General features: G+C 46.2%; 1 protein-coding gene across 2 annotated transcripts in view; it reads right to left on the bottom strand.

Moving 5' to 3' along the window:
• gse1b (Gse1 coiled-coil protein b) overlaps positions 1–20,661 on the bottom strand; it is a 156,444-nt gene that overhangs the window by 16,914 nt on the left and 118,869 nt on the right. Inside the window, exons 1-2 of one of the 2 annotated variants that reach the window (XM_079283839.1) lie at positions 19,332–19,447; positions 5,688–5,885 (exon numbers count right to left, since the gene is read on the bottom strand). In XM_079283839.1, the coding sequence (XP_079139965.1) occupies positions 5,688–5,883 (196 nt within the window). In that variant the 5' untranslated portion in view covers positions 5,884–5,885; positions 19,332–19,447. Of the gene's footprint in view, positions 1–5,687; positions 5,886–19,331; positions 19,448–20,661 lie in introns of those variants that run through there. The other variant, XM_079283838.1, reaches the window with a different exon arrangement.

Raw genomic sequence — 20,661 nt, 5'->3', positions numbered from 1 at the left:
ATGAAAAAAAAAAGAGAGTGATTGGAGGGAAAAAAACAGCAAGTGAGAGTGCAAAAGAGGTGCAAGGTGAGGCGAGAGATGGAGGGGCAAGCAGAGAGATAAGGGGTGCAGATGGGTGAGTGGGTGGCAGGCACAGGGTGGGGGATATTGAGGGGGGGAGCCATATCTTGTCTGCACAATGGCAATTAGTGGCCTAATCCCCACCCCCCCCCCCTCACCTCGGAGAGCCATTACTCTCCCATGCAAGACTAGGCCAATCAATAGCAGCCCACTCAGCCTGGGGAATGGAGCTACACTTAATACAGCTCTAGTGTCACAGCCTATTCAGTCACCACACACACACACACACGGATGGGGGGGGGAAATAAGGCTGGAGGGAGGGAAGATGCAGAAAGGATAGGACTGCTAAGCAACAGACCTCTACTCCATCTATTTCTCTAACCCCCCTCTCTTCCCATCTCCTCCTCCTTTTCCATGTAGAGGCAAAGCAGATTGGAGGAGAGGCAGGGCAGACTAAATAATTAAGAGCAGGAAGAGAAGCAGGTGAGTGGAAGAAGGAAATAAAAGAGACAAGGGCCATCCAAAAGCTTCATTCTCTTCTTGCAGCCTGTATAATCTGTGTTCACATCTAAGCATCCTTCCCCGCCACACACACACAGCTATTATTCCTCTATCATCCCCTCCTCCTCTCTCAACACCCCACACAACCACCACCCACCTACCACCTCTTCATACACGGTAATTCCTTTCCTTCTGTTCTTCAAACACAGTGCCTTCCAACCAGACGTAGATCCGTCAGACTCAACACACAATTTTCATAAACACATTTACAATACTTACTGCCGGTGAGGGCTCATGGGAAAAGTCTGAGAGATTAGTTACATGTTCGCATTTCTGCATCTGAATGTATCCCTTTATATTCCTGTTTAAACCATAGAATGTGTGAATATGTGTGTCCAAAAGCCTCCATCCATACCTCCAAGACTTCCTCTTGTCCATTTTCAAAAACCCATATATCTTTATTCAACAATCACCCTCACATGAGGGTGCCATCTGATAGAAGAAAAATCATAGATGAGGCAATTGGCACAACGCTGGTGTCATTTCTGCCATATGCTCCTCCTTTTCCATCTGAAGAGAGAAGATGGCCATACATGCTGGTCCTGTAGGGAGCTGGGAGGCAGAGGAAGAGGAGGAGGAGGGAAGCACAGCATTCGGCCCCAGAGTCTAAAACAGGCTCATCAGCTCTCAACCTGCACTTCATTAGCTGTACTGATTGTCCCTTTCTTGGTGTGTGTGTGTGTGTGTGTGTGTGTGTGTGTGTGTGTGTGGTGATGGGGTCGGGTGGGGGGGACACAAAGAAAAAGAGAGAGAAAGAGAGAGAAGAGGTAGAGAAAGAAGGAATGAGCAAGGAAAAGAGAGAAAGAAAGCAATCGCTGTCTCAGTCCCAAGCTGTGTGTGATTAATGTGAAGCTCCTTTCTCTATCGCCTCCTCTATTACCAGCCCCACTCTCCCAGACTGCCTCCACACTTGACCGCTCAAGCTGAGCCACACATGCATGCGCGAGCACACACGCACACAAAAAAGATACAACCAACAGCAGCACAAACAAACCAAGCAGGGGTCGGAGGCTGTGGCCAAGTGTCCCTGCATTGACGGCACCTTCTAGTTCAGCCACTGACCCAATCAAAAAGCCACCACAGCTTTTCAGCAGGCTATTTCATTCCAGCAGCTATCAGTGAAGCCCTCTGGATCACGAAGGCTTGATATGAAGACAACACCACACAAAATATTTTAGTGTTGCCAAATGGCCCCTACCAATCTTCCGCCACCACCACCAAAACAGCCAAGCATGGCCAGCCCCAGCCATGCCAGGCAGAAGGTGCACTCCTCCACCCCGCCAACACATCCACCCCACCCCCCTCCTCCACCCGCCTCCCTCCCAGCATGCATTACAACAACATCAGCACTTAATTAAACAGTCCATTTCACACCTGGTGTGCATAGCAGTGCCCAGCCAACCCTGCATCCATATGCCACCCCACCAGCAGCACAAGCCTCAACACGTGCACTCTAATACACACAAACATCCCCACACTTACAGACACACAATAACCACTGATGCACACACACACACACCTGCTACTACAGTCTTGGTCATGCACTGACAACACAACACAAAGCCTGTAATCTGCATCAGGGAGTGGGGGGAGGGGAGGAGCACACTGTGTGTGTGTTGCTGTGCCAGCGATGGAAAGAAAGACGGTACAAGATGGCGGATGGAAAAAAGAGGAGCAATCCTCTGTGCCTTCTGCTGACTGTACAAACTGTATATTAAGCTTGAATGCTGCTTTGCTACTGAGCAGTCATGTGAGGTGTAAGGTTGCTGCGTATGGAAAGAAGAGAGAAAAACACCAACAAATGAGCTTGTTTGAGTGTTTCAGGGACAGTCAGCCTGAGGGGTTTTCAAGAATCTCTCTCTCTCTCTGCTCCAGATGGAGAGGTCAGAGACACACTGCCCCGATGTCCCAGCATGCTCTGGGCTCCCAGAAAAAAGGGAAGCCTCCGGCCACACGCATACACATACTGAAGCTGACAAACTAATAACACTAATTACTTCCAATTCCTCTTTTTTCCAGCCAATTCAGTCCGTCTATCTTGTACACCTCTACTCTCCCTTCATTCTCTCTCCAGCCACTACAGTCGGTGACATTCTGGTGGCGTGCATGTGTCTGGAGTGTGCACGAAGAAACAACTGAGAGGATTAACTGAGTCATGGCACCTCAGATATCCTGCAATACTCCGCTCAAAGCATGAACCAGAGGGTGAGAGAGACAGAGAGAGAGAGAGAGGAGAGGTTGAGTCAAAGTAGCTAATGAAAGGACAGCAGGCTGAATGAAGCATGCTAAGAAATCACAAGGCATACACAGTTGCAAAGACAACTGTTAGCATGTGTGGGGGTGTTTGGGTGTGTGTGTGTTGCCTATAAATACAGGCTCTGCAGACAGTGAGGTGACTGGAGCTCCAGGGGCTACATGCCTCTGCCCACCCTGGAGCCGGTACTCCTAACACGGACAGAGTTGCCCCTTATGCCTGACGGCTGAGTCACCCAAACATCGCTGCCTACACCAGCCACGCAGCACAGTCAGCAGGCTTCAAAAATAACAAAGGGGCTTTTTTTTGTGTGCTTTTAATAAAAAGGTGGCAGAGATTAATCAGACAGGATCTGGTGTCTGTTTGTATGACAAAGCCACAGACAGGCGCTCTCTCTGCCTTGGTAGAATGAAGATTACAAATACAACCGCGCACATTTATTCTCACCTCGTAGCAAAATAAAAAAACAAAAAAGCTGAGGTATTAAAAACACACGAGTAAGAGAACGCAACCCTCGAGTTCTCCGGCTGCAACTGACACAAAATCGGATGAGCAACAATGATAAGAAGGGGAAAAATCCAATTAAAAAAAAGGGTTGAGTGAGTCCACGATACAACGAAAAGACAGGCTGGAACACTGGAAGTGGACGTTTCTGTTTGAGAGAGACAGGGTGAGAAAGTCAATAAGGCTGCATGTAGGGTTGAGGGAGTGAAGAGAGATGAAGGGGAGAAGGATTGAGAGGGAGGAGAGGTTGGGACCGACTTCTCTCTCTCTCTCTCTCTCTCTCTGGGGGTAATAAATCATTTGCAGGGTTCTGGGTCCCAGGCTGCAGTGGGCTGGGGAGCAAGGTGTCCAGGGACAGCCAGAAAGGAAAGGAGCATCTGATTTAAGAGCCAGGGTGGACAGCTGGGGTAGCTGGGCCTCTCCGGAGACAAGGCATGGAGCCACACAAACATACGGACGGACGGACGGACACACACACACACACACACACACACACACACACACACACAACCTCCAACTAAGACTCTCCTGTGTAGATTCTGCTTTGTGGATTTGTTTTTTATGTTTATATATGTGTAATCAAGAGACACGAGGCACACGAGTTTGAAAAAGATTGGCATGTTCATGTTCTTAGAGACCATTTATAGATCTTCACGGATCTTTGAACAAGCAGCATTAAAGGGATGGTTCAGAACTTCTGACATATGGTCGTACCGTACGAGTTAATAACCAGCAAATTCAACCACCTGATGCTTATTTCATATTCATACAATCTAGGGTAATTAATGGTCGTAATAAAGGCATGTCGCCGCATCGCAAGAATTGATTGGATAAATGTTTCTTCATCACCCTCATGTTATAAGTAATTGTTGCATCGCTGTGGTTATGTAACGTTACGCCATGCATGCATCATCAAACGCTGTTATTCGACAGTTTTATATTTGACTTTAACAGCCGTGTAGGAGTAAGAAACTGACTTAAACTAACGTTACTGACTGCTGTCGTAATCTGTGACTGAATAATTTTCTCTTGGCCCACACTGATGCAAAAACACATTTGCCAGTGATAATCTTAACTGCAACCTCATGTGATGAAATCATTCCACGTCACAACCACTTTAAGTTTCTAAGTCGAGTACTTCAGCAAAAAACAATACTGGGGAAGTAAAAATACAGGGACAGGGTTGCTATGACATACAGTGATTATTATCTTATTCAATGAGCGACAGCAATCTATTACATTTGTTTGTTTTTAAGAGAAGATGATTGAATAGAATATTGAAATATGAAGTTTTTGATATTTATTTTGGGTAAATAATTGTTATGGTAATTTGGAGTCATACATAATCTTCTGCATAATCAATACATTTGTTGTTACATAATTAAACTAATTGGAAAATGAATCGTTAGCAATCGTGCAGCCCGAATACAACCACAGGATAAAACGCTGAGAGTTGGGAATTCTATGGCATGCTTCCCGTGTGTGTGTGTGTGTGTGTGTGTGTGTGTGTGTGTGTGTGTGTGTGCGTGTGTGCGTGTGTGTGTGTAGACACTGACAAGGAGAAATTACAACACCATCGTACACACATTGACAAGCACACACAAGCATCCGTGCACTTACACACAGCACATTAAGTGGGTCAGCTAGAGTGGCTCCTCTTCGTCCCAATATCTCCAGAGACACCAACTAATTCAATCCTGTGGATATCATCCGATTGCTATTAGCAGTTCCGCACTCAAACCGGCCATGGAACATGGCCCCTCCTCCTCACACACACACACCTGTATAACCCCCCCCCCCCCCCTCCACACACACACACACACACACACACACACACACACACACACACACACACACACACACACACACACACACACACACACACACACACACACACACACACACACACACACACACACACACACACACACACACAGTACAGGAGGTACAGAACACTGGCACTGGATGTAACAACACATTTATCATGGTTTGATATTCATATTTCATATTTTCAGCAAAGGTTTTTGCAGACAAAAACATATTGAGAAATACAAACCGCAAACCGTAAGATGCAAGTTAATTCTGAACCGGTTGAATGAATACATAACACTTAATTCCAATCACCAAATGAGCTTGCACAGTGGAAGCCACAACCGAGAGCACAACTGTGCTTATATCACACCAAACAAGTAGCGCAAACAGATTATTACACATGTTCTTAATTACTTATACAGCCTAAAACTGCCATACAGCAGAATTAAACTCGACAGTGCTACCAATGTCAAATCCCTGTCACGCGTGGCTTTACCTCGAGGTTCTTCGGCCTGTTTTGCCAGTTTACGGAGGGCTGCGGCGAATCCAGAGTGAGCAGACTGGGCAGCGGGGCTTCCATTGGCTACGATGGAGCCGTTGAGAGGCGACGGGGTGAGGGGGCTGACCGTCGCCGTGGTACGGGTCGCCGTGGAGATCATTCCTAACGATGGTGATTTTGGCTCATGGCTCATGCCTACAAATAAGACAAAAGGGAGGAGAATGGGGAAGTATTTATAATCGATACTGCATTCAAGAAGAACCAAGAAACACATGAGTCAGGAGGGCTGGAGTCTTTATAAATACCTTCAGTGCTACATACACACACATACAAATGCATACACGGTAAGACATATGGAAAACCAAGTGCGGCACATAGCTGTTTCCTTGGACACAGGGACAGTCAGGGCAGAGTGTGGTGCTGGGTGTCCGTTTGTGACAGCTGGGGCAGAGGGGCTTTAGTTGTATGGCTTCAGGTCAGAGGTGGGAGGTTAGGAGGACAGGTCACCCCCTTTCTGTGCTCAAAGAGCTCCAGTCTGGCTGTGTGTCTGCCAGAGGTCCATGGTCATGGAGGTTACACAAAACCTATACTGAGCACGCTCCGACACCACCAGGGTGACTTTATTCCTTAGTGGCAGTATATTATAGTCCCGCAGATGTTAACAAATTCAGCATAAACTCATTCAGTGCCCACCGTGTTGAAATGTAACAAATTAGCAACTCATTGGCTCTCACACACAGCTATCACATTAAAAAAAGCGTCCCATTCATATTACGCGTGATCTAATTAATGCTGCCAGGGAGGTAAAAGCTCTGTCGGGAAGTTCGAGAGCACTGGAAGAGGAAATAAACTGTGATGTTTCAAATACTGCCAGCTGCTAAATTTAAGACGATGAGTTTTGAATGAATCTTTGGATTTGTTAAGTCATTGGTTCTGAGACTTAAGAGTATAAAAGAAAACGTTCAGTTCAACCCCCCCAAAAAAAGTTCACTCAACAGTGAAAAGAGTGATTTTGATGTGCCATGTCTCTTTCTAGCCTCATATTTATAAGAGCTTTGTGGTGGTTGGAGGGTTGAGACGGCTGTCCCTTTTCTTCCTGTGTGTGTGTTGAAAGGTGACACTGTGTTGACAGCACCTCGGTCAGTGGAATCCCTGAATGTCGCGCGCACGCACGCACACACACAGCGGCAAGTCAGGCATGAGAGTGAACATTCCCAACACCTCTCGAGTTGTCCTGCCTGTAACCTCCCAGTTACCCAGTGCACTCAAAGTGAACCCAGCACACAATTAATAATGGGATCAACAATGACTGCTGTCTGAACAACACACACTACGCCATTGAGAGACACTCAAGCAAGCGCGCGCGCACACACACACACACACACACACACACACACACACACACACACACACACACACACACACACACACACACCAACTGCCCAGTCTAGTAACGTGACTTTGTCAAGATACTAGCGTACCTCCCTCCCTCCCTCTCTAGAGAAAGTCAGAGAAGGGAGTCAAAGATATCAACAAGGAACTTTCTGCCAAGCCTAACAGACTACACAGAGCACACCGTACTTCTGCCTGTATCGACCACACAGACACACGTGAGAGTAACACAGTGAAAGCAAAGACGACAATAGCTTGACAAACACACACACACACACACACACACACACACACACACACACACACACACACACACACACACACACACACACACACACACACACACACACACACACACACACACACACACACACACACACACACACACACACACACACCCCCGGAGGTCTGGCAGCAGTTCATGACCCCCCCCTCCCTCCCTCCCTCCCTCCCTCCTCCTCATAGATTAAGAGCGTGGCTGAAGCTCCTTACTGCACAAAGGAGTGGAGCCGCCTGGATCCCCCATGGCTGCATCTTCACGTTGAGCCCAGAACGGCACATACCGGCAGCCACCGACAGGACACACACCATCTTCCTGCTCCCCTTTCTCTTGCTCTCCGTCTATCTATCTCCTCTCACCCGTCCACCCTCTCAGCCTCCCTGCCCGACTGCCTTCCCGTCCCTCGCGCTGCCGCTCACAAAGACCGTTTTGAGCTTATCTAACAAAGCAACACACCCCACACGCTGCCTATCTCTCCCCTCCTTGCTCGAGCTCCCCCGCTCTCTCTAAGTGAGAAAACAGAAATTCTTAGCCTAGCAGCTGCTGCGATGTCACATGACCTCACCCCCCCAGCCCTCCCCTCTCACACTCTACCTCACTCCTCCTCCTCCCCTCTCAACCTATAATTCCTCAGCCATTTGTAGACAACAGACACAGACAGGCATGCATGCCCTGCCAAGGCGATGCTGGAGGAGGGGGAGGGGAGAGGAGGAGAAGAGCTGAGGAGGAGAAGAGTGCTCAGCCGGTCATAACATCTGACCCCATTGCTGGGGAGCGACAGGCAGTGTATGTATGTGTGCATGTAGAAAGATGGATGGATGGGGGGGGGGGGGGGGTTAAATATGTGAGGCGCCCTTCCCTTCTTGAGACCCAGAGACACAAAAAGAAAGAGAAGGAAAGAGAAAGAGGACATGTCCTGGCCTGTGTCAAGCATGACAGCAAAAAAGAGAAAGCCTTTTGTGTGAGAATATCTGCCTCAATTCAACTCGCTTTATTGCCATAATTGTTCTGTAACAACTGAAAATGCTCACCATGAAAAATGCAAGTGTAAGACAGGCAACTACATCCAAAATAAAAAGGTAATCATACAAACAAGGAAGTCAGCTAAGAATACTAACAGTGCCACGCACACAGGCTAAAAGCAGACAAATGCACTATAAACCACGAGGAGTTCTTATAAGGGCGGAGGAGACCAATGCGTAATAGTTGTCGGGGGTGGAGGAGTTAGGAAAAGGGTAAAAGCGTGGGTTTGACTTCCCCTCTGTCCATCCTGCTGTCATTGCAGGGGTGTGAATGAGTCGTTTCTTTAGTCATTTCCTCCTTCCATCACTCGCTACTTTTCTCACAACAGCGAGGGAGCAAGAGCAATGACGGAGAGAGATGATAAAGCTACACGGTGGCCAGCATTGTGCCGAAGGCCACCTCTTGACAAAGCTGCTTTCTGTTCCTCAGGACTCCCCCAAGAAAACGCAGGACCGCCTCACTCTCTTCCATCTTCGTCCCACTCACCCCTCTCCTCTCTGGCATCCCGAGGATCACCCTGAGACTTTCTCTTTGCGGTCTTCGTTGATGTTGTCGGTCTAAAGAAGCTTGTAGGAAGCAAACCCCAGCGATCCCATGTCATGGCAGGGGCTGAGGGGTTGCAGGTGCTATCATAGCGTTCCAAAAAAATGATGCTTTGTTCAGTCCCCCTCTGCTGGTACTCAGAAGTAGAAGTGCAGCTCATGGGGCGTCCTGTGGCCTTGGGGTTGACCAACTTGTCGCATGTCATTTCCACTGTCTCATGTCCAATAAAGGCAAGGGTGCCCTAACTTACCAAAAGAGAAGCGCAGCTACCAGAAATCAACGTAACCCCTAACTGCTGAAAGCTCATAGATTACCAGTTAAACCATAGCACAGTTCAACACTTACTACTTCAAGGCACCAACAATTAAAACACGCACAACAGGATTAAGGTTATGTGGGTGTGCATGGTCTAACAAAAGAGAGCGCTCTCTACTCTCTGTTTCCACGTATTCTTTAGAAAACCAGAAAGCCACAAGCCACACAAGTCATGGCTCTCTTTTCACACTAAGTAATGCTGAATAGCCGTATTAATCTAGGATGAGTTCATGGCTCATGGATTTCCAGACAAGTGATCCTGCCCTCACCTCTTTCCGTCACACACTTGCTCAGTATTTTAGGCAGTCCCTGGCTCTACATTCTTCAAACATCCAGCAGATGGCATTGTCTCCCAGTTAATCAGAGGGAGTCCTCTGCACATTTCACAATCATTTAATCCAGTGACACACCAAAAAAAGTAAATAAAAGTACGTTATTATGGAATATTAAAATGACAAAAGCTGCATCCACTTTCAAGATGTAGAACCCTGATGCAAAGGTCTTAGGTGAAAGGAATAAATTAGACCTTTTGGCACTGTGGCAAAAATTTAAATATTTTAGCTGACAACCCAAGGGTTAAAGGAGTCTGTTCCATGCCAAGCTTCCTGATGCAATTAACCCTTTGAATGCTGGTATGCCCTAAGGGGAAACAAAACAAAGCCCTGAAAGAAGAGGAATGTAGATTACAACAAACCACACAACCATGATCCTGCGCACACACACACACACACACACACACACACACACACACACACACACACACACACACACACACACACACACACACACACACACACACACACACACACACACACACACACACACACACACACACACACACACACACACACACACACAGCTAAATGGTATACAGTAAACACACGGTTTTAACACCCCGCTGGGAGCAAAGCCGATCACTAACTCCTATAGTCAAACAAACACACACACACACACACACACACAGTTCCACCCTTTTGCTGTTTAGAATGCAGATTACTCCATCTCACTCACTCTCACACTCATGTGAAGTAAATCCTCTTGGCTCCTGTATGCCCCGGGCCAACGGGGAGATAATGCAGTGGCAGCTCGAGCTAGTGGATAATCTTTAACCAGGATGGGATTTGCCTATCAGCTCGTTAAAACTATAGCAGAGACGTGCAGCTGGCCCATCTATCTGATCCCGCCACCAACCTGGCATGGTCAAGTCCAATGCAGCATGAGCTGGAGCTGTACGGCCTACATTGTGTACTCATGTTTTACTTCACCGGGGCAGCAGATGCCCCTTTTCTAGTGGCTGGGTATAGCACACTTGAACTATGCCACAATATTGTAATGCTGCTTAGGAAGAGAGCCAAACCGGTCAGTGTCTGCCCTCAAATGAGCAATAAATATGTCGGGGTAATAAACTGTTTGGCTCGACGTGTGGTCAGGCAGGCAACTAAAGCACCGTTTCTAAATGTCTTGCTGTGCTCAGATTCAAATACTTTTGTAGCTCCTGTGTAACAGCTTCTATGGTTTGGTGTTTTGTTCCACTCCTACGTTCCGGTTATTACTTTCCTCCAACAGATAGCACCGTAGCCGTTTCCTGATAATCGTCTTCTTTGCTGTACTGTCAGAGCTGCATTTGCTGATACAAAATAAACATTTACCACTGCTTCACGAGAAGGCTTTCAATGTGAAGCCGCACAGGAAGTTTCGCCCAATTTGTTGTCATGATGAGCAAACGACTGATGACTGAAATTAACCTACACAGTGGGATGTAGACCTTTTTTCGTGCTCAGGAGACCAGTTTTAAATACTGCAGCGAGGAACAGTAAACAAAGAGCTGCGGGCGACATACGCCTACTGCCGTTTTTAGACCAGCAAGCCTCCACATCGGCAAGATAAGAAACACCTTTTACCATGCCAACTTGTCGTAGATAAGAGGAAACCCCCTCAGATCATGAGCTCTGATCACAGTTGCTCATCATAGCACAGCGCAGGTATTCAAAAATGGAGGCATGACTCAGTGGGAAAGCATACTTCAACCAGAGGACACAGGTTCAAACATCCACCTGAAATGACCTGGTGTAAGCAGCTCAGCCACAGATACAGAAGGGATTTAGACTCGGCCTGATGAGGACATGTCATCATGAATGGTTGACTGACTTGATGGGCTGGCTGAATATGTGCCGACTGGGGGATGAAAAGGATGAGAGGAAGGTATGCGAGAAGTTCAGCATGAGCAAACTTCTAGTAAAGAAGCTTAAAATACCAGAGATGAAGTTGATGAAACCAACCCAGCAAAACAGGATGTAATATGGGCATAATAACCACAGCCACATCATGGGATTGCTTAAAGAAAATGACATCTATTGACTCTGGCTGACAAACTCAACAAGTAAGTGACATACTGTGCATTAATATGACTCATGTACTGAACCTGTAGCAGCTGTTGCGGTTGTGACAAAAGAACAAAAGATGATCTTCAAGCTGGAATGGCAAGCATTCCAAAAAACAAGAACTAGAGAGCAGGAAGCAAATCTCAAGATGTTCATTCTCATTAACACTGTCATAATCTCTGTCTTGAAAACACACATACACAAGGATAAACCTGCTTTGGTAGTCCCAAGTTAGTTTGACTTCTGAGATGAGATGTCAGAGCAATCTACCCTCAGGCACTGTAGAACGGATGTGTGTGCGTGTGTAAGTGTGTGTGTGTGTGCGAGTGTTTGCACACGTACGCACACCTTGCGAGCGCATGTCTGTGTGCATGCGTGCGATCTCTTTTACTCCGTACCAAAGAGAAATCCTGAAACAGCAGCACAGTGGCTGCAGAGCAGCAGAATCAAAGGCGACAATCCCACCGACAAATGAGAGAGAAAAGAAGAAAGGAGGGAAAAAAGAAAAGGGAAACAAGAGAGAGCAAGATATCAATCAAGAAGCCAAAGGAGAGCCAGAGAGTAGTGCCTGTGTCTGAGCTGTCATTATACAGCAGGCCTCCATTATGGAGCTATACAGCAGAGAACAGAGTACATATCCCTCTGACCTGGCTCACCGTCACTGTCTTCAACACACACACTCACCTATGTGCAAATAGCAAAGGGAGCAGTCTTTTGTTTTTTCACCTTGTGTGGCATTAAATGATGCGGCTGTGTATTTGGGCACACACCTTATTATTCATCCCTCACCTCTTACTTCCCCCCCCCTCCAACAAAAACAGAGACTTCAAAGGACCAGCCGGCATCGCTCTCCCTATCTTCACCTTCCTCTCTTTTATTATCAAACACACACTGACACAGAGAAGCAGATTGTGTCTTGAGGGTAGGCACGAGCCGAGATGATTTTCTCTCCTCTCCTCCTCCCTGTATCCGACTCACCCACCTCAACAGCACCATTTCCTCTGTCTGTTAATTACATAGCGGCTGTGGTAGGGTTTGCTAGGGTTGTGTGTGTGTGTGTGTGTGTGTGTGTGCGCGCGCGCGCATATCATCTGGGGAGTGTGTGGCTGTGTTCTCTGAGACACCAGCGTGGGCGTATGACAGAAAAGTCTGGTTAAGCTTCACAGCGCTGCTTAGAGAGTGTGAACACACACACACACACACACACACACACACACACAATGACAGAAACACACATAAGAGCCTCCTGTCTGTGTCTCTGGCTGTGGTCCATGCTCCAGGAGTCAAGCTGCTGTCTGTGTGGCTGTGCCCTCTGTAGCCTGTTGCTGAGGGGGGGACATGGCCCTGTCGCTCCCCTGATGAGAGGGCCAGCTTCAGCCCTAGCCCAGCTGTTTGACTGAGCGAGGAGGCGGGGAGTCAGCTCTAACTCACGAGCATCATCATCACCAGGTCCTGTCGGCTGTCTCTTTTAATCAACCTCGCCTGCTACAGAGATGGGAAAAGGTGGCAGTGTGGCTCTTCCCAGCAGGGCAGGAGACATGACAGAATTCTCACATGAAGTCACAGCGCATAAAGAAGCAAACAGGAACAAAGAAGGATCCGCCATTGGAGCTTATCATGGTTGCTGTACCTGTGATGCTGTTTGGTGCAGACGGCCCACACACATCAGCATAAATTGCATTGTTCTGTACTGTAAAGCTCTCAGTGCCTCTGGACATCATTGCATGTAACATATTTCAGTTATCATCATCTTTCAACTTTCTCCCTCCTTCTCTGTTCACTCACTCTCTCCTCAGGAGACGTTTTTCGCCAGCTCCCCTACATGCACCCCTCACTTCATCCTGTTCAACCTCTCTCTCCCCTCTATTCTCTCTCTCTCTCTCTGTGATGTACTCTCCAAGTGTTCTGCATGGGCCCTGACTCCCAAGCGGTTCTGCTGCGCGCGCACACACACACACACACACACACACACACACACACACACAGTATAACAGTACACAGTGCAACAGTTGCCCTGTTGTAATGGGTTTAATGAGTGTGCGTTCCTGCTTGTACATGTATGTACATGTCTGAATGTGTGGCTGTTGTATAGACTGATGAGTGAACCTATTTCCTTGAGGCAAGCAGGAGACATCCCGCCGCCACCACCGCCATGGCCCCACTTCTCAGTGAACAGCCACAGCAACAAGGTTTCTATTGGCCACAGAGCAGAGACCCGTGGTGTCCTTTATTCTTTGACGTTTTAAGTGTTGGACTAGCTTTTTGCAGAATAGAAGCTCATTGAAAGCATTTTACTATTCTACAACACTTTAAGGGTCAAACCAGATTATTCTTAATAGCTCTTGTGTTTCTGAAAATCTAATTTTCAGAGTAGGATTACGAACAACTTCAGCATTGGTTGTTATCTGGACCAGTGGAATGTGTGCAACCCATCAAAATCAGGCCAAAGATAAATGTGCTCTGTGCTGACAAATGAATGACCCGTTCTTTCCAATGCACAAATCCTCATGACTTCCCAAGTCTACACAGGCAATATCTATGAATCGAGATGTCATTCAAAGATAACAGAAACAACTACCACAGCTTTCACATGACCGTGGCTTAAAGTGGATCCAAAATGATAATTCGATAAATTCATCAACACAGTGATTTCCTTCTTGTGTATCTATTTTGTGTATTTCCATTTTGCAAAGGGGAGGCACGTATGGTTGATGTTAAAAGATAAACAGATTTTGTTTTTAAAAGAACAGTGGCCCAAATAGATGATGCAAATACCAGCCAGATAAAACAAGTCTAGCGACTGGATCTTCTGTGAGAGCACGTTTAACACAGCAACTGTGGCCGCCACCAACATAGGCATGCAGCTGTCCATGAGCTGATTAAAACATGCATGGCCACAAAAGCCACTTCACTTCTTGCCCTTGACCTCATACACAAGGAGGCATATTAACAAACAGACACAATATGACAGTCAGCTGATATATCTCTCTCTCACACAGAGAGAGAGAGAGAGAGAGCGAGAGCGAGAGTGAGCGAGAGAGAGAGAGAGAGAGAGAGCGAGAGAGAGAGAGAGAGAGAGAGCGAGAGAGAAGAAGACACAGCTAGAAGGGAAAAGAGAGATGATGATGTGATAGCACAAGAAAAGGCCTTTGTTGAAGAGTAGCCTTTAGCACAATGCTGGGTTATACCGTAAGAGTGTGACTGGAGAAAGCCCAGACAGACAGACAAAAAACACACACACTGTATGATACATGCAGAGGAACACACACCAACATGCTGAATGAAAGAAGCCCTATTTGGTGAGGGCAACAGTCAAGTATGGTCAGTATTGAGTGTGTGTATGATTCCCTTATCTCCTGCGCTCATGTTGCCTGTGTTGTGCTGGTTTGGCCAACGCTTATCAGGCCCTGGAGTATGAAAACGACAGAGGCAAACATCAGCTACACAAACATACAAATACGCTAAAGATATCGAGAGTGCGGTATGGTCTGGTGAATGTAGCAAGACTGGCTTTTGTGTGTGAGTGAAAATGTTTTCTTTTTTCCCAAGCTGAAGAGTGAAAATACAAAAACAAAGTTAGTTACCCTACTGAGCAATGTGCTGAGCAATGTGCTCCTCATATCACACTGGATATGAAAGCAGCATGTATCCAATGCAGTTCAGGGAATGGGTCTTCAGCATGGGATTTCATGGCGACACACAAAGAACAGCGTGACTCGGCCTCAACTCAAACGGGCTTGCATCGCGCTTCATTTTTGACGCCACAACAAACTCAAGTTCCGCAAACAAAAACACAGAGAAATGTTTACGGAGTAACAAACTGTGTGTAACAAAAAAACAAGATAAAAAAGATACAATCAAGCTAAGTCAAAATAAATTGTAAAATCAGTGGTGACATAAAGTGAAACAAATGTGACGCTTAAAACAAACAATAACGACATAAACTCAATTATCCTTCTCCTGAAGAGAAATGGGTCAAATTGCGTGACTAGGCACCTGTTAGCATCTGCTGGACACACCCACATGTGAAGATATGAGGGGGAACAAGAACGAGAGATGTGTATATTAACTACAGCGCATTCACATTAACTTCCACGTTCAATGAATTACGACTGCACTGTTACTGTTTTTACTACTTCTCTCTAGGTGGTATGTTTGCTGTGATCTCTCACAAATGACATTGCATGTACAATTCATTGTCTAACAACGGTTTTACACCATGTTTCACCAATATACAATAGTGTACAATACACGCATATACAGAATACCTGGGGGTGAAAATGAAGTATTGTTTAACAGCAATGCTGGGTGACACAAGGACAAAAGGCCCAGTTTACAGAGCAGGTTAGGCTCGCTCGCACGCACGCACACACACTCTCACACCGTTATCAGTGAAAAATGGAGCAAAAAGCAGTTGGCAAGAAAAAAAATGAGCCACAGGAAGTTTTTGGTTCTGCAGCTTTCTACTTTACAACTTCTTCCTTTACCTGTGGATCGGTCTGTCTGCACAACCAACGTTCTGTTCGTCTTCCTTTCAGATAAATACTTTATGAGTATAAGTATTGTACACACTGTTTGTTCAGCCGTCTTCACTGGTCATCACATTTACAGCTTACCTACCACCCGTTTTTACACGTTTAGACACACACTTGCTCTCAAACAGGGCCTTCCTCCACAAAATCTAACAGGCACACCTGGAGAGTTAGCTAGCCAGTGAGACAGAAGAAGACAGATCAAGAGTGAGACAGAGAAAAGCCGACAGAGATGGAGAGAAAGGTGACAGAGACATGATGGTTGAGGAGAACCTGTATTTCCGAAACATCAAACAGTGGTTTTGCTTCCATCACGCCGGCAGACCACACAGCACACAAAGAAAGCGGTGTGTGCACCGTGTGCACCCACATTTTCATACCACCTCAGGACATTGTTGTCATGCTAGTCAAATCCAAGCCTCGCCCAATCAAACACATCCCATTGTCTCCAATAGGAAACCATGTAAACCCATGCAAAGGCCCCTCTACAGTCTGTGCTATTCAAAGCTATCAATGGGGGCTGTTGATAAGGAAATGCAAAGTGAGTCACCTTTAACTCCAGGCTCCTTGTGTAAACAGTATGGGGAGCTGCTTGGGACTCTCCTAATCACTCTCTAAACAGAGCCAGGTGCTGTTGCCACAGACAAACTGTCACCAACACTCTGCTCAACACAGCTGCCGTCTAGCCCCCAGACACGTGCAGCACTGCAGGCTACCGCAGCATGACAAACAGGACGACACAGACGACACCTGAAAACATGCCAACCTAGTACAGGCTCTATCGCAGGTTAAGGGTTCGACACATTTGAAATGGCAGATCACACGTGAGAAATTCTGCTCCTCTCAGCGCAAGATTTGCATAAATAATCGTACACTCTTATCATGTCCGGAACCATCAGACACATGTAAATATGTGACGAGGGAGGATAAATCCACCTCGAGTTAGCTAACGCACAGCTTCTGCCAAGGAGGTGATGTTTGTCCCCGTTACAGAGTTTGTTTCTCTGTAAAATACTTTAACGTTAACATCTATGCCATGAATCAAATTCACTTGTAGCTCACATATCTTGAATCAGTGACTGATTCTGATCTGGCAGCTCCCCGTTCTGCTCCACAGCTTCCGTTAAATGCAATGACAACAACACATTTGCAAAAAAAAAATAAACTATCGCATGACAACAACTGTTCTATTCTCTCAATGTTCACTTCATGGTTTCTGAAGATGTAAATAATGTCCACACGGTATGATGACGCATTATGCTGAAAGGCAGCGATCAGAGAGTGAGCTGTGACAGCAGTCAGAGGTCAACTGCGGGGGTGTGTGTGTGTGTGTGTGTGTGTGTGTGTATCCGGGTGTTTTCCTGTATGGAAATGGTCAGTGTATTAGTGACATTGGCCGCCATCGGTGGCCCTCCGAGAGCATATCCATCCACTCTGGCTTAATCTGGATCAAGACTTTAATCAAAATACACAGTGATAGACAACCATACATGCGCCATGTGTCATATTACGTCCAACTGTTGATGAGAAAAACATAAAAAGTGCCAAATTCCCAGATCTACACTTAAACTGCTGTTTTTTCATTTAAATTTTGAAACCTGGCACCTAACAGATAGACACATGGCCAAATAGCCTCATGTGTAAGATACTTATTGTTATTTTATATTGAAATAAATAAATACCCACAAACAATGTCCATAAAAATGTTGAGTTTTCTTTGAGACTCAAACTCCACGTGTAGTGTCAGCAACAAGTGATCAAGAACAATGGCATCGGCCATTGCCTTCTAGTGTCAGCTGGTGACAATAAGCGTGTCCCCTCCCCTCACTTATTCTTAATGTCCCCATAGTTCATTTTTCTAAACCTTGTGCTGCTGCGAACCATTTCTGGTGCTTGAGAGAAAATAGTCTGTAATCCATGCAAGTGGCAGTGAGACAATAACAGACACCACAATATGCACAAAATTACAGCACACAGGTATCTTCCAGATATCTTACATGGCAGACGGGTGCCCATGTAATGAATGACCTAATTCTAGCAGCAATCAGTAGCTGTTAAAGACACCAGCAGGGCAGCCTCACTGTAAAAAAAACAGGAGGCTTTAATTTCAGTTATGGCCAACCTTATCAGCAGCAGCTAAAACACACAAAAAGGCTCCTTCTGGCTGCAGATAAACTCAACCCGCAGCACAGTTTGTTCAGTAAAGCCTGTTGCTTCACGGGCTGTTTGTAGACCCCGTTTTAAACCCGAGAAGTGTGTGAGCGTGACGAGTGGTGCGCGTGTGTTAAGTTTGTGTGTGTTCTCGACAGAAGCAGCTGTTATATGCGCCTGGAGTTCAAGAGAAGTGAAGGAGCGCGTGGGAAGTGATTAAACACGGTCCACCTGCCACGCGCACGTGTACACACACACACGCGCACACACCGGGTCAGAGCCTTCACCCGAGGGCAGCAAATGGTCACCATGTGTCACTAACGCAGGCACAGACACATTTATACAGAGAAAATGCCCCACTCAGACAAACTTCCCTGATCTGAAGCAGCAGCCCTGACCAGACGCTCTCCAATCATTTTAAAGGAGCCATCATGACTGGAGAATTATAGACCAAGTAAAGCCAATAACACAATTGTACATAAAGGGCCTACAGTGCGCGTAACTGGTTTCCGCAGAAACCCTGTGGGCTGTGCTTTACATAATAATCACAACAGCGCACCGGTAACAATGTTACAAGAAGTTAATTTGAGTGGGTGGGGGTCGCCCGCTATTCTTTTCAGTCCTTTAGGCTAATCTGAATTTTAAAAAATGATTGTCTCAACAACAACAAAAAACCGTAACACGGCGGATTATAAACACCAGATAATAAAAAAAAAGCAGCTTAAATCGCCACCTGAACCCACGGGAGTGGCTCTTTCGTTCTCTTTCAGTAGCACTGACGCTCTCTTTCTTGCGTTTCACACACACATGAGCACGCACACACAAAACACGCGCGCATACCCGCGTACATACACATGGGTTCGGCACTGACCTTCGACAAAAAGAAAAAAAAAAACTAGCACCCGTTTCCTCGATATCGCAATGACTTCCTCAACATAAGCCTCGCCGTATTGCTCGCGCTCGTTCACACAAACAACCTCCAGGTTTTTAAAACATAACTGCAGGTTTACACGGAATTACTCACCGCAAACAAGTATGGGCTAATCCAGTGTTTAAATTAGTAAATGTCTCCCTCCGTTAGCGGTAAAAGCGCGGATCCATCCCTCCGTCGAGAACAGAGACTCTGCACTTTGTTGTCACGCAGGAAGCTCCGACGCCTAGCGTGGCCACGGGGACGGAGCAGAGCACAGCAGAGCGCCGGGGAGAGGAGGAGAGAGGCGGCCGGCTGCAGGGAGCCGGGAGGTGGGGCTTCCTCTCCGGCGGGGCCGGACAGACAGACAGACAAGCCTGAGGGGGGCGGGGGGTAAAAGCACCTGCTCCCCCCCCACCGTCACGCCTCCAGGCCACAGGGCTGACCCCGCATTGTCCCCCCAATGGGATAAAGAATGTCCCGTCCATCCCCAACCAGGACAGAGAGAGTCACTTCCTGTTCCATTTAAAATAACCACACATCTGTGACTAACTTGTATCTACAAATTCAATGTGACAAAATGAAAGGAGACAATATGAACAGCCATCCATTATTTATTCATCTACTCTTCTAAAACAACAATTAGCCTGCGACATTCATGTTTTTACAGATTATATTATTGGTTTCTCTTTCATTCATTTGAATATCCTATGCTGCCTTTTTTTTAACATGGATTGTCTTTCTCATGCAATGCCAATTAAAAGCATATTCGACTGGAAATGCAATGATCTGAACAGTGATTCTATGTTTAATTAGGATTATTAAGGGATATTAATTAATTAATTGTTAATTAACACATGTTCTGCAGATCTGTGATGCTACCACGCAAAATACAAAGCAGTTTATGACAGTTTTTTAAATATATATTCCTACGGTAACTCCAAAAAGACACACAACATAATTTATTCTGTTAACAATCAGCTTTGTCCTCATGTGTCTACACTCAACTTGCTGTAGGCTACATTATTGTATTTCTCCAATAATACATCCACACTAACAACACTAGGTCAGTTCTGATATTCGTATCTCCAAAAGCGTGTGATAGGCTGCTAGAGGTCATGTGACTGAGTAGTTCATATTATGAAATATCTTAAATCTGGCTGAAACTCAAGCTTTAACCACAGTTCGCAATAACCAACAGATATTAAAGAATAAGACCCCTTTGTTTTGCTTGTTGTTAATATTGCATGGCCATACAGTACATACAGTAGGTTAATAAAAAGAAGAGTAATTGCATCAACTGTCCACAAGAGGACAGTCACCCACCAAAAGCACAGAGAAGTCTCAGCTGACAACCTCTTCCCCTTTCTGGCTTATCAATGGTTTTACTGTGGATTAGATACCAGAGACTGCACAGGCTGTAAAATCAAAGCCGCACTTGTAA

This window comes from Melanostigma gelatinosum (genome assembly GCF_949748355.1).
Source record: "Melanostigma gelatinosum genome assembly, chromosome: 2".
NCBI classification, from domain to species: domain Eukaryota; kingdom Metazoa; phylum Chordata; class Actinopteri; order Perciformes; family Zoarcidae; genus Melanostigma; species Melanostigma gelatinosum.
Note: the sequence above shows the minus strand (reverse complement) of the source record. Positions and strands in the feature narration are given on the sequence as shown.